Source organism: Chelonoidis abingdonii, unplaced genomic scaffold, assembly GCF_003597395.2.
Source record: "Chelonoidis abingdonii isolate Lonesome George unplaced genomic scaffold, CheloAbing_2.0 scaffold1562, whole genome shotgun sequence".
In the NCBI taxonomy this organism is placed as follows: domain Eukaryota; kingdom Metazoa; phylum Chordata; order Testudines; family Testudinidae; genus Chelonoidis; species Chelonoidis abingdonii.
In genome coordinates this window covers 7,111-30,691 of record NW_027425823.1, presented here as the reverse complement: position 1 = coordinate 30,691, position 23,581 = coordinate 7,111, and the positions used below count along the sequence as shown (strand labels likewise).

Sequence of the window (23,581 nt, the reverse complement as noted above, 5' to 3'; positions counted from 1 at the left end):
ACACGTCTGGGTGAGGGAGATATGGAACTTGGGGAGCTTCGAGGGTGGTTAAACATGGGCTGCAGTGGCACTCTGTAACCCCGCTGCTGTTCCTGACCATCCACCATGCGTCTGAGGATCTCAGTGTGTTCACGCAGCAGCTCCAGCGTTCCATCACGCCAACGCAGATCTTCCTGCCTACACCTCTGATCTTCTGCCGGTCTTCCTTGCGCCACCTCTCTTCTACCTGCCGGTCTTCCTCCCGCCACCTCTGTTCTTCCTGCCGCCACCTCTCATCTCGAGCGTCTCTCCTGTCCTCCCGGTCACTGGCATCTTTCTTGTATTTTGCTACCACTTCCTCCAATCATTATGATGAGCTCTGTTACTGTGGCTTACTTCCATGATTTCTGAAAACATTTCATCTCGAGTTCTCTTTCTCCTCCGCCTTTTGGCTAGCCTTCCAGATGGGGCAGGGAGTACAGAACAGTGCGCAGCTGTATGGGGGAGGTAAGAGAGTACAGAGAAGTATGTAAAAAGATACATTTTACAGAACAATGATTGTACTCACAGTGAACCAAACTATGCACCTTACATAGCACATGTGATTTCACTACAAGGTCGAATTTTGCATCTTTTAATACTGAGAGCCTCTGTCCCTGGGGTCAGAGCACACTGCAGACGCAGGTTCCGGTCCTGTAATCATAATTCAGCTTCCATGCAGCCATGGTAAGTCTTTATGTTTGACTTCTCCAGGGTTCTCCAGCTCCTCACTCCTCCCTCCTAAAGCATCCTCCTCCACCCCTCACAGCGCGTGGCTGTTAGCTGGGAAGAGTCCCTGCTCGCCAAACAGACAGAGAAGCCAGCACAAGCCTTCCTATGCTCTGTGAAGCAATGATTCCAAATTACGTCATGCATGCCTGGAGGGGGAAAGTTTCGTTCAATGGGGGACCGGATAAGGCTGCCTTGCCCCGAAATCTACTGAAAAGGCTCTTTGATTTCCTCCAATATCAATTCATGGAGATTTCTTGGGAGGATTTTCACTCCATCCCCAGACATGTTAACGAACTTTTCCTGTAACTGTACTGGCTAAGAAGGAATGACAACGCATGCTTCCAAATTTATAATTAAAAAACGCTTGTTTTGTAACCATGATTGATAGAAACATTCACTCACCAGAGGTCCCTTCCATGGCTTCACTGTCTGGGATAGTGGCTTGGTTGGGCTGGGAGGGTAATTCAGGGCTCAAAAACAGCTCCTGGCTGCTGTTGGTAATTGAGAGCTGTGTGCTATCTGCAATCTCTTCCTCCTGCTCATCTTCGTCATCTGCCCCCTCTGCAGAATCCTCAGGCACGGTTGATATTGCAACACTGACCTCTGAATCCACGGCCACGGGTGGGGTACTTGTTGCCAAGCCCCAAAATTGCATGCAGCTCTGCATAGAACCTGCATGTTTTCGGACCTGCTCCAGACCTTCCGTTTGCCTCTCTGGTTTTCTGGTATGCCTGCCTCAGTTCTTTGACTTTTATCCTACATTGCAACGAGTCCCTCCTGTGTCCTTTTTCAATCATAGACTTTGAAATTCTTTCAAATGTTTTCTCATTTCGTTTTGACGAACGGAGTTCTGTAAGCACTGAATCCTCACCCCAGATAGCAATGAGATCCACTAGCTCTTCTGTGGTCCATGCTGGAGCTCTTTTTCTATTCTCAGGAGACTGCATTTTTAAATGTGCTGCTGAGCTGTACGTGGTCACCTGTGCTGCTCAGAGCCCCACGCTGGCCAAACAGGAAACTGATTCAAAACTCCGGGGGCTTTTCCTGTTTACCTGGCCAGTGCATCGGAGTTTTGACTGCTGTCCAGAGCGGTCAGTGGTGCTCTCTGGGATACCTCCTGGAGGCCAGTAACTTCGATTTCCGTCCACACTACACTAATTCCGAATTAGTAACATCGATTTTAGGGTTACTCCTGTGGTTTTGAAGGAGTACTAAAATCGATTTAAATAGCCCTTTAATTCGAATTACAGGGCGGTGTAGTGTGGACGGGTGCACCATTAATTCGAATCAACGCTGTTAAATTCGAATTTAAGGCGCAGTGTAGACGGGGTCAAGGACAGCGCTGTGGTAGGTGCAGAGGTACAGGCCCATCGCGTGGAAGATGGACTGTCTGAGGTGGGGATTCCACCTGCTGGAGGGAAAAGCCACCATAAAACACATGTCCAAGAGGAAGTTGAAACAGAAAAGGAAGAGACTGGGGACCTCTCCCCCCAGAGACCTGAAAAAGCAACACAAGCCCAAACCAGAGCTGGGCTAAACCGAAGTCCATTCTACAGGAAAAGGGGAGCAGCAGAAAGGCACTTTCCCAGCTGATAACGTTACACCAGCCATGTGGACGGAAGAGGATCTGAAATGTGCTCCCAGAGCTCATTTAGTGAAGGATGCAGGGGAAAAAGCTGTGCTTAGTAATAATTGGAGATGCTGATCAGGAGCTCTCTGAATGAAAGACAAACTTAACTCCAAAGGCACGTGTGTGTGTGTGTCCTGGGAGGCAGTTGTTGGAGGGACCTTGTAGCTAGGTGGGGCTGTGTGTAACAGACCTTATTTAAGCTAACCTCAGCCGGACCTGGCAGAGCATTAAAGGGCCTTGTGATGAGCACATCTGGTGTGGATCTGGCTCCGGTGGAAGCTCTGTAGCCAGCGCGTATCTTTTACAGCCACATGACAGCAATGGTGGAAGCCCGGTGCTATTGCCTGCTTCTGCTATGGCCAGAGGGCCTGGCTCACAGAGTACAAGTTGTTCTGAACTAGGCCATGCTGAAGACTATGGGGGATTTTGCCCATCACATGAGCTACACAGGACTGTTGGGAACACAACTCCTGATCTCTTCATTTTTTCAGTTTTTTTAAAAATATGGCCCAGGGCCTTGTAGGTTTCCTTGTGACAGAAGGGCAGGAAGTGCCCCCTGGCTGCAGAACATAACCAAGTGTTAGCCACAGTCAAACCTGTCTTTAGGTAGACCAGGGGAAGGGTGGTCATGGGGGCCGGTCCTTTAAGGGGAATCATGGCCCAGCCTACCTATGACAGGCTCCTGTAAGGGAGAACTAGCTGACCTAGCCCCATCTGGAAGTAATTAAATCCCTAGATGCCTGATTGGCAGCTAAACAGCTAATGAGCCTGATAAAGGGTTACCAGGACTCAGCTGGAGGGATCCCAGAAACAGGAAGCTGCTGAGGAGAGGGAATCCTAGGAGAACTCACAGAGCAAGGAGCCAGGAAGGGGAGCGCCGAGAGCACTGGTCCCCAACGCGGTGCCCGCGGGCACCATGGCGCCCGCTGGGGCATTTATGTGCACCTGCCTAGTGCCCAGCAGGGGAGAGAAGCCACGGCTCGGCACCTGCTGGGAACAGAGAACTCCAGGGCTGCAGGCTGCAGGCGCCAGTGTTCTCTGCCCCTGGCAGGCACAGGGCTGCGGCTTCTCTCCGGCTTCTCGAAGGCCACAGGCTGCGGGTGCAGTTCTCTGTCCCTGGTAGGGGTGAGGCTGTGGCTTCTCTCCAGCTTTGAAGCTGGAGAGAAGCTGGGGCCGTGCCCCTGCTGGGGACAGAGAACTCTGGGGCTGCAGGCTGCAGGCGTCGGTGTTCTCGGTCCCTGGCAGGCGCGGGGCCGTGGCTTAAGCCGGAGAGAAACCGCGGCCCCGTGCCTGCCGGGGATCGAGAACACTGGCGCCTGCAGCCCCAGGGAAGCCAGAGAGAAGCTGCGGCCCCGCGCCTGCCAGGGACAGAGAACACCAGCACCTGCAGCCTGCAGCCCAAGAGTACTCTTTTCCCAACAGGTGCGGGGCCATGGCTTCTCTTCCCTGCTGGGCACTAGGTGGGCCCCACACCTTCCAGGGACAGAGAACACCGGCACCCCCAGCCTGCAGCTCGAGTTCTCTGTTCCTGGCAGGTGTGGAGCCGCGACTTCTCTCCGGCTTTTCCGGGACTGCAGGCTGCGGGCACTGGTGTTCTCTGTCCCCGGCAGGCGCAGGGCCATGGCTTCTCTCCAGCTTCTCTGGGGCTGCAGGAGCCGGTGTTCTCGGTCCCCGGCAGGCGTGGGGCTGTGGCTGAAGCCGGAGAGAAACCACGGCCTCGCACCTGCCGGGGATCGAGAACACTGGTGCCTGCAGCCCCAGAGAAGCCGCAGCCCTGCCCTTGCCAGGGACGGAGAACTCTGGGGCTGCAGGCTTCATTCTATGTTAAAGTAAGAATTATAACTATATTTGGACCAGCAGTTCAACAATGTTTTACTTTCTTTAAATAAATAAGATGAAAACTGTTTATGATATTTATTTTGTAAAAACTCCTTAATTTTTCTTTCAGGTGGATAAAAAAGAGCAAATTCACAGGGCAAGGTGAAAGAGTAATTGTCGAATAATTTGATTAATACCTTTTACATGTAAAATTACCCTTTTTTATCTTATGGATTCATATATTATGTGATATTAAATATGATGCTTTTCGTATTATTTAATGTACAAATACAAAATAAGCCTTGAAAAACTGTTGGTGCCCGCCACACCCTTCTGAAAACATGAATGTGCTACTGGCCACAAAAAGGTTGGGGACCACTGGCCTAGAGAGAATTCCTCTAAGAGGGAGGAGCTGCCAGAGATGACATTGATAGAACAGCAACTGTATGAGAACAGAGGCCTGAAGGTGAGGGCTGCAGGGAACAAAGGTACAGTCTGAACTGAATCCAGCTCCAGGAAGGAGGGCTGGGGGCTCTTGACGCGAGGAGAGCGAAGCCCTTGAATTAAAGCCAACGGCTGGAGCAGAGTAAAGGAAAAGATTTTATTTTGGGGTTACTGGGACTCAGAGAGGACCCCAGCAGGAGACTGTCTCAGCCCTTTTGGACTGTGGGGAGCAGTTTGAGGGCTGAAGAGAGTAAACAGAGGCAGGGCAATTGCAGGACCACCCAGAGTCAGCTGAGGGGGAGCTTGGGGGAGCCACCCCATGATGAGTCTGCATAACTGGCTCCCATTTAACAGAACTGCTACCCGTTCCCCAGGCAGACAGAGCCTCGCTCTCTTCAACCTGTCTACTTGGGCCCAATGCAGACTGCGTCCCTAAGTGAGAACCTGGAGCAACTGAACGCAGGGTGGTGCCTCCCACCTGACTCCTGGCCTCTTCCCTGCAGCTGTCTCTGAGCCTGCTCCTCCTGCCCTCTGACTGCCTGTGCCCTGGGGGTACTGAGCCCACTGCTGGCTGGATATTAAACTGGGAGTGACCCAGGGCCCAGCACGGAGTCAGCAGAGTCACTACAATACTCTGTCTGCCCCTAGACAGAGAGGCCCATGAGTGCATTGGGATCCTTGCACCATCTCAGCGTTTGCTGCTCCCCTTGTGAGGCCTTGTCCACACTCAGACCAGGAGCCCTTTGGGGCTGGCAGCTCCTTGTTCTGTCTCTGCAGCGCCTGGCTGACTCGTGGGCACTATATCAATAATAACACTCATTGCCCAGCCCCTAAGGGCTGTGTGACAGCGCGGGGCCTTCCCCATTGCACACGGGAACCTTGGAGCGCAGGGAGGCCTGGTTACTCTGCCCCACACATTCACCCAGCAGCTCCCCCGAGCTGCCGGACCCAGGTCCCCTGGATCAGAGCACAGGCAGTCGAGTGGCACTGACCGGCCGGGGCTGCTGGGGCGGGGAGAAGGAAAGGGTTAATCCCAGCACAGTGGCACTTTTTTGCCCAGCCCTGGCTGGTCTCTGCCCTCTGGGTGCAGCACAGGGCATGTGTCTCTGAGCAGGTCTCTGCCCACTCACCTGCCATTTGCCCCAGACACATAGAACCCAGATGCCGAAGGAAGGAGCAACCCCAGCAGCGCCGCATTGGCCCTGGCATAAGCTGAGCCTGCGAGCGCAGCAGCAGAGGCAGCGACAGAGAGAGGGGCTCAGCCATTGAGAGCAGCAGCGTCCCCACCCGCAGGGGAGGGGTCAGCGCTGGGACAACAGGCCGGGCTGGGTCAGGGGCTGGGAGCTCTGGCAGTGAGCACGGTGCCAGCACCAATGGCCCTGCTGAAGATCCTGGGCCTGGCCAGCCTGGAGGAGCCAGAGAATCTCTCAGGGCCTGGGACCCTGCCTAGGAAGGGGCTTCTGGGGGGGGTGGGACAACAGGCCGGGCTGGGTCAGGGGCTGGGAGCTCTGGCAGTGAGCCCGGTGTCAGCACCAACAGCCCTGCTGGAGATCCTGGGCCTGGCCAGCCTGGAGGAGCCAGCGAATCTCTCAGGGCCTGGGACCATGCCTAGGAAGGGGTTTCTGGGGGGGGGGTAGGCTGACAGGAGGCTTCCCACAGGCTGGTGATCCCTAGAATGCGGCACCGAGGTGACTGGCTCAGGATCCCAACAGGCTCAGAGGCCAGGGGTGTGGAATGGCCCAGAGCCCAGCCGTGTTCAGGGTCGAGTGGGCACAGACTAGGGTGACCAGATGGCAAATGTGAAAAATTGGGACAGGTTGGGGGGAAATCGGTGCCTATATAAGAAAAAGCCCCAAATATCGGGACTGTCCCTATAAAATCGGGACATCTGGTCACCCTACCACAGACTGTGCTGGGCTGGGAGCAGTGAACGGGGAGGGGAGCAGGGATGTGCTGGCTCCAGCCGGTAGCAGAGAGGAAGCTGCTTTCCCCACAGTCTGTGTTCCTGTTCCCTGGAGCCCTGAGATCCTGGCCCTGCAGCCAGCACAGCCTCCATCGGCTGGGACAGACACACCCAGCTTGGCCCCTTCGATTGCTCCTTGCTGGGGGTGGGTGGGAAGAGAGGAGCGGCGGGGGTACGATGAAAGGGCCAGTTCAACAATCACAGACTGAGCTCACTGAACCTTCCCAATCCGCATCTCCTCTGCCTTAGTTTCTTCTCTGTCCCTCATCACTGTCAGGTTTCTGCCTTTGCCCCCTTCTCCACGCTGGGGTCTTGGATGGGAGCAGCTCACACTCAGCCATTGTGACAGGGTCACACTCTTGTGCGTGAGTCTCACTCACTGAGCAGCAAACCACTGACCCAACCTCACACTGGGCTGTGCTCAGAGCAGACGAGGGGCCCGTAGGATTCAGCTTGTTACCCAGTAACACAGGGCCAGGTCAGACCGCAGCAGCCAGACCGGCCTCTCGTCCAGCTCAGAAAGCTCGGCCAGCCTTGGCTAATGGGGGCTGTGGCAGTGCTGAGCGGTGCCCACACAACGCAGCCCTCGCATGTCCCAGGAGAGAAGCACAGACACATCATCCATTACCTGTCTGTGCAGCTCCTGGCACAATGGGCCCAGTCCAGGCCTCATCTGGCTCAGTGACACCCATTAACTCAGCCATGGAGGAGTCAGGATGTCAGAGTGATGGGGCCTGGTCAGATACCTGGGCAAGTACCAGCAGGTGGCTGTAAGTAGCAGGCAAACTGCCCAGCACTGAGCACATCAGCCTCCATCTCCAGCTATCACACAGCTCCAAGCCTGTCAACTGGGTCCATATGTGTCCCAGGGTCCCAGGCTCTGTCCAGATCCCCAGGCACAACATAGTGGAATGTCCCAGTAGATTCCACTCACCTCTGAATCTCTTCAGCGCTTCCTTCATGTCAAGGAAAATTTTATACACGTTCTTCAGGTCAGTAGAAACAGCTTCTGGTTCCTGGAGTTTCACATTCTTACTCCTATGAAGAAAATGTCCCATCATCACTCAGCTGTTCTGTACACACGTCATCCCAGAACCACCACCACGAATATAAGAGCAATGAAAATAGGAAACACACCTGCTCAAGGTGCTTTTCACATCCTGAAAGGGAAAAAGAGAATCAATGCTCTATACTAACACAATGTGCATAAAACTGTGAGTTTTACTCTGGGCATCAAACTTTCATCTAGAACAGGGGTGGCCAACCTGAGCCTTAGAAGGAGCCAGAATTTACCAGTGAACATTGCCAAAGAGCCACAGTAATATGTCAGCAGCACCCGATCTGCTACCCACCCTCCAGCCCTCAGCGCCTCCGGCCCACAGGCAGCCCTGCCAATCAGCGCCTCCTCCTGGCTCCCCATGCCTCCCACCCACCACAATCAGCTGTTTTGCAGTGTGCAGGAGACTCTGGTGGAGAAGAGTGAGGACATGGCAGGCTCAGGGGAAGGGGCAGGGGCCTTGCAGGGGAGTGGTGTCAGGACCTGGGGCAGAGCAGGGGGTTGAGCAGTGAGCACCCCACAGCACATTGGAAAGTTAGCATCTGTAGCTCCAGCCTCGGAGTCAGCGCCTATGCAAAGAGCCACATATTAACCTCTAAAGAGCCGCATGTGGCTCTGGAGCCACAGGTTGGCCACCCCAATCTAGAAAACAGACGAACCCTCCAGGCTTCACAGTTTTGTGGTAAAATCTCATACACTATTTTACATTAACATTTGTTTCATTGGGTGAAGAATTTTGATGCCATCTCACCTTTAGCAGCTCAGCAACCGGGTGCTGACACTTCTCCTCTATCTCTGCAATCAGCTGCTGCAGAGAGGAGCTTTGCTGGGAGAGTTTGGTTACATTTTTCCTTAGTCTCTGCAGAGTCTCCCTCTCCTCCTCCTCCAGTCTCTGCAGAAGCATCTGCTCCTCCTCTCTCAGCAGTGTGTGCAGTTTGTTAAATTCACCTGAAATCATCTCTCTCTTATTTTTTATTTTCCCCTTGAGAAAGAAAAATAGGAAAGGCACAGAGAAAATGTGAGCCAGATGTTGAGTTACATGGACTGGGCCTGTCAAGGGTTCCCTCACCACTCTGAACTCTAGGGTACAGATATGGGAACCCACATGAAAGACCCCCTGATCTTATTTCTACCAGCTTAGGTTAAAAATTCTCCAAGGCACAAATTCTCCCTTGTACCATCAATTAGGTGATGCTGCCACCACCAAGTGATTAGACAAAACTCAGGGAAAGGACCACTTGGAGTTCTTATTCCCCCCTAATATCCCTCCAAGCCCTATACCCCCTTTTCTGGGGAGGCTTGAGAATAAACAAGATAAGCACAAACCAACCTTGGGGTTTTTTAGGACACTAAAAAAACCAATCAGTTTCTTTAAAAAGAAACAGAACTTTATTAGAGAGAAAAAAGGTAAAAGAAGCACCTCTGTAAAATTAGAACGGAAGATAATCTCACAGGGCAATCAGATTCAAAACACAGAGGAACTTTAAAGTTACAAAAAGAAAACCAGGAATACACCTTCTCTCAGCACAGAGAAAATCACAAGCCAGAATCAAAGTAAGCTAACGCGTTCCCTCGCTAATACTTACGAATGCTAATGGAGTTGGATTGCTCGCTTTCTTGATCTGTCTCCAACAAGCACCCAGAACAGAACAGACAAAAACAAAGCCTCCCCCCACATTTGAAAGTATCTTGTCCCCTTATTGGTCCTTTGAGTCAGGTGCCAGCCAGGTACTTGAGCTTCTTAACCCTTTACAGATAAGAGGATTTGATGCCTCTGGACAGGAGGGACTTTAAAGTACAGTATACAGAAAGGCTGTTACCCTTCCCTTTATATTTATGACAGGACCTCTGTCCATGAAGCAGGGGATATTAGATCAGTATCAGGTTTGTAAGGATATTGACTTCTTTGGGAAATGTACCAAAAAGGGTTTGTTTTAGTTCAGAGTTAATATGGTCAGTTCTATAGCAGGGTGGTCTAGAGTGCTTTGTAAAGCCACAGTATGTTATTGGGGGTGGCATGGGATGGACACAGTAGAGTGGGGAGAAATCAAGGGAACAGGAGAGATTTACAGGGAGCTGCAGGGTGTCCGTGGGGGGATTTGGGTGCCAAGTGCTGGGCACTCAGATGCCCATGGGAGCCATCACAGTGGATGTGGGTGACGCTCCTTCTTTGACAACCTGCTCCCAGGGCTGCAAAGTTCAGGACCTAGGGCTGGTGCTAATAGTCTTTGGGTGCCATCCTGGGGCTCACATGGGTGTTGGGCACCCAAGGCATTGTCAGGGCTGGCTTTGGCCTCACCCAGTCTGCATGAGTGCCCCGTGCCCATGTGCCCAGTGCCCCTGGGATCGCAGCCTTTAGGGAGCCCTCTAGGCTCCCAGAGCAGGGTTGGCGGATGCCAGCTGTGTCCCCATATGCTCTCTGAAAGGAGCCGTGGAACGATGCTGAGCCGGTGCTCAGCCTGGCAGGGGGAGGGGCTGGCTGCTCTACACTGGCTTCTCTAGCTCCCCTGCAGCTCAACCAAGAGGTGCTGGGTGATCCTGGTTTGAGCCTGTCCCCCAGTGTGACTCCACCCCAGTGATGTGAGGGAAAGTCCCTCTTACTCTCCTTGAGATGCCAACATGGCCAGGGGCTTAAGCAGCTTCCCCAACCCCTTTCCTCCCTGCCCCCAGAGCCCTCCTCCCTGAAACCCCGGAACGTGAGCCCCAGATCTTCCACCCACCCGCAACCTCTGCCCTGTCCTCACCCCCCTCCCCTTCCCTGGGCAGGACTCTAACCCCTCTGTCTGTTGGGTTCAGCTATGTGATGGGGGAGTGGCTGTGCTCAGCGTCTGTCCGAAGAGGCAGCTGTTTGAATGCTGTAACGTCCACCTCCTGCCCCTGCCCTGGCTAATCTGAGCCCCCAGTGCAGCCCTCCAACACCCCTGGGCCCATCTGCTTAGGGGGTTTGGACACAGACCCATCCCCCAGACCACCCCCACCCCACCCCTAGGAGCACTGCAGCCACAGGATACTCAGACAACTCAGGTACAGCACTAGTAATCCCCAGAGCGTCAGCTCCCTCGGGAGCCCCTGCTGGCACCTGTCTGAGACTTTGTACATGTGGCCTGGACCCTGCAAAGGGCCGTAGGGCTGCAGCCTCCTTCTCCTCCTGCCCCCTGGGAGCTGTTGAGTTACAGCTAATTCGAGTGGCGCAGCATTATCGTATCCCTAATATCTCCCCCCATCAGATATGGCCAGCGCATCCTTCATAGGGCCTGTCACCTCCCAGCCCTGCTCCCATCCACGGGGATACTCCCCACCTGGCTCAGGCCCATGACAGCCCCTCTCAGTGGGTGACTGGCCACCCCTGCTGGGCCTCATCTCATAGTCCCTGGGGCTGCAGTTACTCTGCCGAGTGACACTGGTCATTGGACTGTGACCTCTGGTGATGGAGGACGTAACTCGCTCTCACTGGGCAATAATCAATGGGTTCAGAACCACACCAGTGACTGTCCCAAGGTGCAGCCATCTCCATGGCGCTGGCTGGGCCCTTTGCCAGACACATTCAACCTGGGTGTCAATTGTTATGCACCTAAATCCCTATTGTCTGAGGAACTGAGCACCAGCTGCTTCCGGTGTGGGCAGTGGGAGCTGCTGCGGTTCTGTTCTCTGGAAATCAGCCCACTTCTTCCGGGCTCTAAATACGGCTTCAGATGCAGAACCAGAGGCACCCAGCTCTGAGCATTTCAGGTCTTGTAAATGGCCAGTTTTGTCTGAATAGCAAGACACTAACTTCTCCTCTCATCCCTGCTGCTGGCGTCTTCCTCACGCCCCCAACGCTCTCTGCAGGGGTTTCACTGTAAAAGGCAGGTGAACCAGAACAGACATTGTGTCCCATGGGTTCATCAGCTGGCTACAGACAAGCACAGTAATGTCACAGTGACAGTAGCAGGTGACTGGGATGAAGTGGCCACGTGATGGCAACAGAGGCTGTGAAGTGGTTGAGCGCTGCCTGACTTTACTCTGACCTGCTCCTGGCTCTGCTCACTCAGGGGGTGTCCACACTGCAATGAAGGTGACACAGCACTGTGTGTAGACACACACAGGTAGCTTTGATCTGGCTAGCTTGGGTACTGGTAGCTATGAAGCTGCAGCAGCATGGGCTGTACACACCCACCCAGACCCCTGGGTGTTACTTAATGACTAGCCTGCAGCTGGCTGTTGGGGCCATGTAGATGCACCCTGGGGGCAGATTTTCCACAGAACTCTACACTCACAACTAGGTTTGATGTTCAGAAGAGCTCAGCTCCCAGCATGCCCCCAGCCCAGCCCGTTATGTGACTCTGAACCTCACCCATGGGGGGCAAATCATCCTCCCAGCTCCGGTGTCTGGCCCAGGCACTGGGCAGATTCACTGCAGGAATTGTGGGTGCAGAGCAAGAAGGAACAATCTGTTTCCTCCAGGCAGCAAAAAAGCTGCAGAGCTTTGTCATGGAGGCCACTGAAAACCGATGGCTGTAGCAGCCAACACACCATCCCTATCTGAAGGAGGGAAACAGGATCCATGTAATAGTGAAAACATTGCACTCAATATGGAGAATTTTCCCCTATCAGAGATCTCGGGTGGGTCTGCACCACTGTACAAGAGCCAGGAACTGCCCAGCCTCTGCCTACAGGAGCTGCTGCGCTGAGATCCCCACCAGAGACACAGCCTGATGCTGCCAACACCCTGGATGGCAGGTATTATAGGCCAGGGGAAGCTAAGCCTCCCCAAACAGGATGCAGTGCCCCTCTCTTTGGAGGATCCTGCAGACCTGCTGCCTTTGGAGTGCTGCCTGCGCTCCACCCGGAGCCCTCGCTCCCGCTCATCCCCTGAAGCCCGTGGCACCCACCGCTTGCCACCTGTCAGCTGTGTGGTGGGTCCCACCATCTGCTCCTCTCCGCCTCTCCCCTGTCACTCCCTCTTAAGGCAGGAGGTGGCAGAAAGGAGCAAGCGGCAGGTGAGGGGGCCTTGGGGGAGAGGGTGGGGGAGAGGAGCGAGCTGCAACAGTGAACGGTGAGCGGGAGCTGGGCTGAGCGGGAGCTGGGCATGGGGCAGAGCAAGAGTGGAGCATGGATGGGGCCTCGGGGAGAGGAGGACAGATGGGGGTGGAGCAGTGATGATCCAAGCACCGGGGAGCATCTGACACCCACACCCAGCCTCCCCAAATGCCGGAGGCTTGTGCTGTCCATGGCTGGCACCAAGACTGTGCAATGGAGCAAATAACCAGAGCAGGTTCATAACTTCATCCTGGAGCTTTACGGCCCTGTCATTCCTGGGAACGCTGCAGGGGGAAGGGCTCAGGGAGGAATAAACCCGGACACCCACCTGCCACTCTGTGGTTTTCTTCTGCTCTTTAGATGTCAGAGCCAGGGCCTCTTCCAGCTTCTTCCTCAGAGGGCCCAGGGCTCCCTGGAGTTTCACCTGCAGGGGCATCGCGTGTGATAAACAGCCATTAGCCTGCCTCTCCAATGGCTGGACAGTACTGTACACATTGACATTTCATACATGAGCACCAAGCACCCTGGAAGCGAACAGCAGACTCGGCTCTGCCAGCCCCAAAGTCCTCATGGGATCAGAGACACCAGTCTCAGAGCAGGGGCTCTTTTTCCTACAGACACTCAGGACTTCTCAGAGCCTGTGTTTGAGCTAAAGTTTCACACCACTGAGCACAGGCCAAAGGGGAAACAGCTGGGAAGGTTCTGAATGATCCCTTCTGCCGGTGAGAGTGAAGAGGTTGGGGCTGCACCTCACTGCACAGTAACCAGAGCCAGGCCAGGAACAAGACCCCACTGTGCTCCCGTCTGTCCAGGCTCCCATGTGGCCTAACTCAGGCAGCAGCCGAGCACCTGAGCCAGCGCAGTCCCATTAACTGTACGAGGTGAACGGGGCCGTCCTTAGGATTTGTGGTGCCCTATGCGGGATTATTAAACTGGTACCCCTGTCCCTGATTTGCTCTGAGCAACACAAACATATGCTTACAGTATTGGAAAACTTGCCACATGCATGTTATTAAAACCAGTTTAACTTAATGAAGCACACTAATGCTGATGAACTAGCACTAAAGAAGTAGCACTATAGAAAAAATTCTGATTTGACAGAATGATGCAAATAATATAATTTTTTTAATTTGTCAACATTTTATTGGAAATTTATATGAAGAAGGATTGAAACAAGGATTAGTTTTTAATTCAAAGCAATCTTTCTGGCTTTTTTTGGCTGCAAATTCAGTAATAATGTCGTCGTATGACCAAGACAAAGTGATATCTTGTTTGATTGCAAGACTAGCAAGACCAGTCAAGTGTTCCTGACTCATTGCAGAGCGGAGATAGTTTTTAATGAGTTTTAGTTTTGAGAAACTCTGTTCTCCTGATGCTACTGTTACAGAAATTGTCAGTAGAATATGAGTGGCAATGTACACATTAGGATATATATATATCAACAAGTTTTCTGGTATGAATAAACTGTGCAATGTCCATCATCGATTTTGCATGTGTCAACATTGATGACAGTGTACTCAATTCTTAGTACAGTTCAAGTCCATTTAAATCAAAACTATCACTGTGCTTCAGAAGGCTCTTTAGGTTCTTGCACTTTGTCATTAGTTACTCTTGTTTTCCTGTTTTGTTGAATTTAGTCGCGCTCAGCCTGATACTAGCTGAGTGAATGGAACCCCAGGCAGACAGTGCGTTGAATGACTCAGTCAGGGTCTCAGCCACCGGCCTGCTTAGCCTGCTGCCAGCCTCAGGTTCCTTGGGGGTCCCCAGGCCAGCAGCGGGTGCTGAGTGGGGCCGCCGGCTGGGACCTCGACTGGCAGTGGGGCAGCAGCCGGAATCCCAGAGCATCAAAAATCAGCTGGCATGCCACCTTTGGCACGTGTGCCGTAGGTTGCTGACCCCTGCTCTATACCAGTGGTTCCCAAACAGGGGTTTGCGAACCCCTGGGGGTTTGCAGAACATTACAGGAGGTTCGCCAGAAAAATTTCACTAATGGTGGCTAGAGGACCCCAGGCACTGGAGACAGCAGGTGGGACCCAGTTGCAGGGTAGACACCCCAAGCCCCAAGGAGAGTGGGGATGGGCAGTTGGGGCTGGCAGCCCAAGTCCTGACGGTCAGCAAGGGAGCCGGCAGCCTGAACCCCAGTGCTCTGTGCAGGCCTGGCAGCCTGAGTAACAGGAAGAGTGAGGCTGGCAGTCTGAGCCCTGCCCCCATCAGCGGGGGAGCCAGCAGCCCGAACCCCAGCCTGAACCCCAGTAAAAGTGGGGCGGGCAGTTGGGGCATCCATCACACTGAGGAAATTTAAACTTAAATCCCTGAAAATATTCATTTTTAGGAGGGGGTTCATGACATTTCACAATTTAGTGAAAGGGGTTCGTGGGCTGTTAAAGTTTGGGAACCCCTGCTCTATACACTAGTAAGGAGATGAGCATATTACAGTTGTTGGAGGGCTCTGTTTAGCAGTAACAGGGCTATAGGAAAGTCAGTCAACATTTTTTGTTTCTCTGATGAAAACTGGCCCATTTCCTTCCCCACACCAAACTTGTCACAAATAATTGTCAACAACTTAATTTTCTGTTTTTGGCTAAGATACTGATTTTTTTAAAAAATTGAAATTGAATTCAGGATTGTTAGCAAGCATTTTTGGCAAACAAATTTGTTAAATGACAATCTAAATGGCAACACAGCACTGCTTTCATGCTTGGCTCAACCCCCAGCCTGCTGGTCCAACAGCTGCAGTAGAGGAGGAGATAGATGGAAAACTGCAGGACCCCAAAATCTACCTCTTGGGGTGCAGAGTGGCAACAGCAGCAGCAAACCCTCAGGTCCGATTACAGGCCAATAGGCACCGCCGCCAGCCCAACGGTCCATGGTGAAGTTAGCACAGCATCTGATCTCAGGGACGGGGCACCCATGGAGCCACAGCAGCTCATCCTGCCCTGTGCAGCTCCCCTTGGATGAGATGAATCACTGCCAACCCTGGGAAGAGACGCGCTCCCCAGCTAGGGTGACCAGATCCAGATGTCCTGATTTTGTAGGGCCAGTCCCGATACATGGGGTTTTGTCTTATATAGGCACCAAATACCCCCACCTAGGGTGACCAGACAGCAAGTGTGAAAAATCAGGATGGGAGGTGGCGGGGAATAGGAGCCTATATAAGAGAAAGACCCCAAAATTATAAAAGTGGGACATCTGCTCACCCTACCCCAACCCCCTGTCCTGATTTTTCACACATGTTATCTGGCTATCCCCAGCCCAGCCATGTGTGACCATTCCAATCCTGGCTGCCTGTGAGGAAGTGAGTTACTTTCACTGTCATTCCTCAGCAGGTAGGCAGCCAGCCTCCCCCCTCCCCCCCGCCAGCACCTTACCCAACCCAGCCCTTACAGCCCTCATGCAGGGGGAAAGAGTCACACTCACAGGTGAGTTCCTTCCCCCACCGGTTCCCAGATACTTCCCAGCAACTAGTCCCCTCCCTCAGACTGTGCTGCATTCGGCTCTCTAGGACCCAGTAGCCCTGCTCTTACATGCTCCACTGCTTCCCATCTGTCCGGGCTCCCGACAGAGTGATGCCCCCAGACCTAGAGGTGCCCTAGGCGGCTGCCTGTTCTGCCTATGGCTAAGGACAGCCCTGTCAGCCTCCCACTCTTTAGCTCAGACATAACCCCAGACGGGAGATGGGAGCACTAACATGATTCTTTAATGTTGTTCCAGAACCGCATTGTCTCACCCATGCTGCCAAAACCCAATCGTGTTAGAGCACAGATGGCCCCAACTTTGCCAGACAATTATAATACCATAGTGTGTACATCCTGGTGTATAGTAAATGGTGTATCTAAGCTGTAAGATCAGCCCACATCCTACTAACTTTATCTGGGCTAATGGTTGCAGGAGTTAATATAGGTGGAGCAGGGCTGCTGGACAGAGAATAGCTGAAAGAGGAGAGAAGAGGGATATACGTAGAGAAAGAAGAGCAGGGCGCAGATACCAGCTGTGAGTTTCTGTGCCACTGATGTTCACGGATGTGTCAGGGTCCAGATTGTTTTGGTGTGTAAGCAGGACCAGTGCAAGGATATTTTGTGCCGTAGGTGAAATTTCCACCTTGCTCCCCCGCCTCTGATGTCCAGCCCCCACCTTCTACGGCCAAAGTTCCCCCAGGGGTCTAGATGTTCACAAAGTCCAGGGGAGATCGAGGGGGGGGGCTGCAAAGAGGGGGGGTCATATGGGGGCTCTTCCAGGGGAAGGTGACAGAGAAGGGGGTGCACAGGATTGTTGCAGGGGGTGGAGGTGGCCAAGAGGTGGAGGGGGCGGGAGTGTAGTGGCAGGGAAGAGATTCCACTGAGGCAAAAGGGGCTTGTTGCAGGGGGTGCAGTGGCAGAGAGGGAGCGGCACAAGGAAGTGGGTAGGAGGGGGTTGTTGCAAGGGGCTTGCAGGCAGGGTGTATGTCTGTGCCAGGGGTTGTTGCAGGGGGGTGAAGGTGACACGGAGGGGTTTGCACAAGGGAGGAGTGGACAGAAGGGAGATGGCAGGTAGGGGGGGGGAGGACTCCCAAGGTTGATGCAGGGGTGAAGGTGACTGTGGCTGGCGCGGTATGTTCCTGGGTAGAGGTTGCACAGAGGCAAAAGTGGCAGGACAGGGTGGGTTGTTGGGGCTAGGAATGCAAAGGGGAGAAGGTAGCTGGTCGCTGGGTGTTGGAGAGGGTGGTGCTGGCTGGGGGAGGGGTGCCCGGGTTGCTCCCACAGACACCATTCCCCAGGCCAGGGACTGGACCTGCCCACCCCCCGGGCACTCTGTGGGCCCATGTGGCTCCCTGTGGCCTGGCTAGGTACCTTGCAGATGGAGTAGACACTCAATTTCTCTGCCTGAAGAGCAGAGCGCAGCTGCACCTTCTTCCCCACGTCGTGGGCTGAGACGGGCTCCCCGCTGTCCCCGGGCTCTCAGTGGCGGCACAAGCAGCCAGCCCCTCCCTGCACCCAAGCCTGCTGCCGCCACCACTGAGAGCTCCAGGGGGAGCGGGGAGCCCGACTCGGCCCACGACGCTGGGAAGAAGACGCAGCTGCTAGCGCTAGACCCTCTCCTACTGTGCCCCACCACCGGCTGCTCCCCCGGGGGGAGGGACTAGCTGCGCCGTGGGCAGCCCCTCTGGAGCTGGGAGGCAGGGAGCAGTGGCAGCCTTGTGCTCCACTATTTAAAAAATGTTTGAGGTATCGCTTTTTGGCGCCCCCAACCACTTGGCGCCCTAGGCGGCCGCCTAGTCCGCCCAGTGGTTGCACGGGCCCTGTGTGTAAGCAGGATCTGAATGAGCTCTCCCCTGACAGCTAGCTGGGGAGGAGAAAAGACTTCAGGACCAGACTGTACTTACATGAACACACCCACTCTGCCTAAGTATCCAGCAGACAGAGCTGTTGTTGCAAACTGATCAACTTTGGCAGGTGTTGGGTTACAAATCACTTTAGTACTGATGCAGGGATAGTGAAATATTGTTATTAATGTTGTTATATTAATTGTATGAGTAAAGGGCAGCAGAGCTGTGCTTAGCCTGCCCTGAATTAGGGGGTTACCCTCTACTGAACTCTCTAAGCAGGAGGCTCGGATGCCAGAGCCCTGTGAAGATTAAGATAGGGTGGGGACAAATGTGCCTGCTCGGAGGTGTGACCTTCACCCAAGAGTCCTAGGCCTGGTTTAACTTGCTCTTCCCCACTCTTGAAAGATAGAACTACAGTCGGGTCTCGATTTACACTGGGGTTATGTTCTTTAAAAACACTGTGCAAACAAAAAATCATGTAAAAAGATGCCAAGGGTCTGTGGGAAATAAGGGTTTAGGTTCCATGCTCACAAGATGAATGCCAGGAGGGTGGAGTGGAGTAAACCCCCCATGCCCTCACCCCAGTCCCTGGCAGCAGTGCTGGGTGGAGCAGAGCAAGCCCCCAGCAGGAGCACTGGGCAGAGCTGTGAGAGCTCTGGATCCCACTCCCTAGGAGAAACACCAGGAAGTGGAATGGGCAAGCCCTCGTGCCCAGCTACCCACAGGAGCACTGGGCAGAGCGGGGTGAGCCCCAGACCCCACTCCCCAGCAGGAGAGCCACTGAGTGGCACAAGCTGTCATGGCCTGGGTGCACTCCTGGGACTGGGGGGACCCTGACCAGAGTTTCCATGCCCCCCTGCAAGGTTGGCTGGAGGGGGCACCCCGATCCCTCCTGCTCCATCCCTCCTGCCTTCCCTCCCCCACCCCCATCATTGCCTGCCCACCCAAGTGTCGGGTCCTGGCTATGCCACTGATTTATGCATCTTGGTCACCGTGCTGCACTGTGTAAAAGTGAATCCCTAACGTGTGCAAAAAAAAAAATCACAATTACTTGACCATGTATAACTGAAACCATGCAAAAAATACCATATAAATTGAGGCCTGCCTGTAATTAAGGCTCTATTAGGATTCTTTTGTTTTGTTAAGTGATCGTAAAATACTTCCACAACTATGAGAGACTTTTTTCTTTTCCCTTTCCTTTATTGTCGACAAAGTGTCAGAGTATACAGAGTCCATAGGACCGAGCAGGACAATGCTCTCCGGCCCCATGCTGCAGGAGGATGGGCTCCAGGGTGGCCGGGGGGCTAGCAGGGGACCTGGCACTGGCAGCAGCGAGTGCCCCAGTCCAACCTGCTCTGTCTCATCCCCCCGGCTCCTGGCATCACTCAGGGGAGGGGTCAGAAGCTGGAAAAAGCGGAGGCAAGGACTTGGGGGAAGGGGTGGAATGGGAGTGTGAAGGTAATGGAGCAGAGTTGGGAAGAGGCAGGTCTTGGGGGAACGGGTGGAGTAGGGATGGCCCTGAGTATGGACACTGCTGTTTGTTTTGTTCGCCAGTATCCCACAATGCCTGCCCTGATTGCTCTGCTCCATGTTTTGATCTGAGACTGCGCCCCTCCCCTTTCAAAGTTCCAGGAGGTATCTGACAGCTGAATGTGCTGCTCTCTTTCCGGAACAAAGAGCAAATCATTAGCATGGTCCTGTTCTGCCAAGCACTAGGAACACAGCAGCTAGCAGACAGCTGTCATGGGCACGGGGTAGAGACTGCTGTGCTGATTTGCCATTCCTCAGCACAGAGAGCTCACAGAACTGCTCAAGATGCTGCTCTCGGCAGCTGAGGCAGCTTGTGGGAGAACTCAGAAGGAACCACAGGGAACCATGAGTGGGTAGGCAGAGCATGCTGTTTCGGGAGAGACTGCTGTGCCGAGCAGTGCCAGGGACTGTTGTGTGTGTGTGGGTGTTCCCCTCCTCCAGGGCAGGTCAGTCAGCCTGCTGCCTCCCCTGCCCCAGATACACCACTGTCCTCTCCCTCCCCCCACCCATAGGCACCAACTTCCCTGCTTTCTGGTGGGTGCTTGACCTGCCCTCTGCCTCCTGCCCCGCCCCATTCCAACCCCTTCCCCAAAGTCCCTGCCCTAACTTCACCCCCTCCCTGCCCCTATTCCAACCCCTTCTCCAAATCCCCTCCCTGGGCCTGTCTCTTCCCCGCCTCCTCCCAAGTATGCCACATTCCCGCTTCTCCCCCTCCCTCTAGGAGCTTGCTAACACTGCCAAACAGCTGTTTGGTGGCAGCTGGACTGGAAGCGCTGGGAGTTAGGCGGAGGAGCAGGGACACGGCACGCTCAGGGGAGGAGGCGGGGAAGAAGGTGGGGCAGGGAGTGAGGGGAGCTTGGCTATCAGTTGGTGCAGAGCACCCACAAATTTTTCCCCGTGGGTGCTCCAGCCCGGGAACACCTATGGAGTCGGTGCCTATGTCCCCCACATTTCAGATGGAAAAGGATGCCCCTTGGAAAGATGTGATTGAGAACTTGCATCATGTGATGATGTACCTGCCCCATGAGGAACTGCAAACTTTTCCCAAAGCATCCTGTGGCCAGTTGCACAGTGCACTGCTCTCCGTGTGGATGTAAGAGCTGCTAGTGTGAATGTGCTCTGCCCGCACAAGGAGCTAACGTGCAAATGCAACAGTGGTTTTAATTAAAGTGGCATAACTTTTGCCAGCAAAACTCTGTAGTGTAGACAAAGCCTAAGAGCTGACAATCACTAAAAGCAGGGTAGAACCTCAAAAGACTGTTCAGCAGTGGTTATAACAGAGAAGTAGGTGACAGCTGGCAGGGCGGACAGTGGAATGGACCAGGTGGGTGTGTGGCACGGTGGTGACACCAGAGCAAGTGCTTGGACAGAGGACCAAGCAAGGTGCCTTCTTCCCCACCCCCTCCCCAGATGCACCTGTGAACTCTGAGTCTTCACTGACCAGGGACAGCCATTGTGAGTGGGGTGTGGTGAGGGAGCAGAGAGGGACTTGTTAAAGAAACTCTTGGTTGTAGAACTCAGAAACCTGAGGCAGAAGACACTGCCCATCACACTCTGGGGTGGGAGTTTTGCTCAGGGTTTTATGTTTATGAATCCTGCTTGTGGCATTTTCCTTAATTAATGTCAGGTGACTTCCCTCCTCTCATTTAAAGTTTCTTTTCTCCCATAGTCACCAATTCTGTGGGTGCTCCAGGGCTGAAGAAACCACAGAAAAAAAATAGTGGGTGCTCAGCACTCACTGGCTGCTCCGCCTATCAGCTCCTCCCCCACCCACAACACCTCCTGAGTGCAGGCGGCCCTGCGATCAGCTCCTCCCCCTTTCTCCCAGTGCCTCCCACTCACCACAGATCAGCTGTTCAATGGTATGCAGGAGGCACTGTGGGGGAGGGGTCAGAGTGAGGGTGGGGTACACTCAGGGAGGGGGCAGAATGGGCAGGAAGAGACAGGGCTGGGTCGGGGTATGGTCTTAGGGGAAGGGAAGGAATGAAGCCAGAGCAGGGGTTGAGCACTGCTGGGGAAATAAGGCAGCCAGTGCCTGTGTTTTCTACACTCAGGCTCAGTGCTTGTGAGAGAGGAAGTTTTGCCTTTCAAAGGCACGCAGGGTGGGGTGTGGTTTGCCCAGGTTACTGGGTGGGGGCACGAGTTGGTTCTGTGTTATATTGTTGAAAAGGAACCCCTAGATACTGAACCCAGCCCTTCTTCCTTCCCACTCTACCTGGCAGATGGGTTGCAGGTGCACAAAGAGCCATCAGCCCTGTTCTCTCTATCAGGCACTGAAACTTGCAGTGTTGGGGCAAAAAATGTCTGGTTCTTTTTCCATTACGCACACCCCCAGTGCTCACCCCTTTGAAAACCAGGCCCCTTTTGTTTAGGTGCCTAACCTTAGGCAGCCAGGTGTGAACGTTTGTCCTTGGATTGAGGAGAGGAATAAATCTTGTGCCCTTAAGGGAGTTAATTATGCAAAGTCAACAGCTTTTCCTACCGTGTACACCTGGGCAGCCTCCTCAATGGGAACCACTGTGTGAGCACGGTGAGCCCGGGATTCTCGGCAGATCACGCAGATGAGAGTTTGATCCCCCTCACAGAAGAGTTTCAGAGCCTCCTGGTGCCTCTCACACAGTTCCTCCTCTTGCCCTTTTCCTGGTTTTAACTTCAGTTTTTTGAGCTTTTGTACAATGTTGTTCAGTTGGGTGTTGGGCCTGAACTCCCCTTTCTGGAACTGGGCTCTGCACTGGGGACAGGTCAGGGGTGTCCCTGCTCCCTTTTCTGCACAGTACTGGGCAATGCAGGCTCGGCAGAAATTGTGCCCACATGCTATAGTCACCGGCTCTGTCAGATACCTCAGGCAGATGGAGCAAATAACATCATCTTTTATGTCCCCTGCTGTAGCTGGAGAGGCCATCGCAGCTGGGTGGGTGTCTGTTGTCTCTGCCCTTTGCAGGCAGCCAGTAGCCCAACCAACCACACCCACAGGCAACCCGAAAGCAAAAGGAAAAATATCAACAGCAAGCAGCCCTTTAAAGTTTTTAGATCATGCAACCAGGAGCCAATCACACACTCTGGCAGGATATTCTATACCATCCCACCCCCGCCAAAGAAAAGGCAGAAGCCACAGCCCTGAAAAGCCCCCAAAAAAGCAACTGAAAGAAACGAATAGGTACTGTAATTTAGTACACAAAGAAGACAAAATAGACTTACTAGGAGCAGAGGGGATAAAGGTTACCACAGTGGGGTGAGCCATCTGCCGTGGTTGCCAAAATAAGTTATGTGGCAGAGAGGCTGGTGTTCCTTGCTGACCCATCTCAGCAACCCCTCCCCCAGGGCTGTGGTGATAAAGCACATTGTCCCATATGTCTTTGTTACATAAAATAATTCATTGTCACTTTATGTGTCTCTGACCTGCTGTTCCCATGGCCTGACAGTTACTCTGTTTCCTATAAGCCACTGTAATTGCAACTAGCCGTGTTAGTCTGGATCTGTAAAAAGCAACAAAGAGTCTTGTTGTTTTGTAAATGCAACTTCACTCCATTTTATTTATTTAGTTTTAATTCCTTTTTAAAAGCAGTGTTTTGGTTACTCCTGTTTTCCTTAGCAGGCCTTGGTTAACACTGTGCACATGGATGCCATTGTGCTGCTCAGTGTACAGTTTTAATAATAAATAATCACAGAAAATAATATTTGATGCCTCAGGTTGAACCTCTCTAATCCAGACTTCTCTAGTCCAGCAACACCCCTGGTCCGGCATCGTCGATGACCCAGTGGGTGCTCCGGGGCTGGAACACTCAACAGGGAAAAACTGACGGGCTGGGGCCAGGAGTGTTGTGGGACCAGGGAAGAGTGGAGCTGGCAGCGGCTGGAGGAGTGAAGGGCTGGTGGCTGGGAGCTGAGCCCCTGGGGAGTGGCGCTCCCAAGTCCCTGGGGAGCAGAGAGGCTGATGCCCCAGGGACATCGGGGAGCAATGGGGCTCACATTGGTCCCAAACCAGGGAATTTGCTGGACCCGGGAGGTCAGTCTGGTCCTGAGGGTGCCGGAACAGGGAGGTTCAACCTGTGGGGTATTTAAGCAATC

General features: G+C 53.6%; 1 protein-coding gene across 1 annotated transcript; it reads right to left on the bottom strand.

Annotated features, from left to right (window-relative positions):
* Positions 1–312: 312 nt before the first annotated feature.
* LOC116838622 (E3 ubiquitin-protein ligase TRIM39-like) lies at positions 313–22,499 on the bottom strand. The gene is made up of 6 exons (XM_075061462.1): positions 21,996–22,499; positions 13,010–13,105; positions 8,414–8,644; positions 7,743–7,765; positions 7,540–7,643; positions 313–473 (listed from the first exon to the last, which is right to left on the bottom strand). The coding sequence occupies exons 1-6, from the start codon at positions 22,413–22,415 to the stop codon at positions 328–330; spliced, it is 1,020 nt and encodes a 339-aa protein (XP_074917563.1). The 5' UTR covers positions 22,416–22,499; the 3' UTR covers positions 313–327.
* Positions 22,500–23,581: the final 1,082 nt, after the last annotated feature.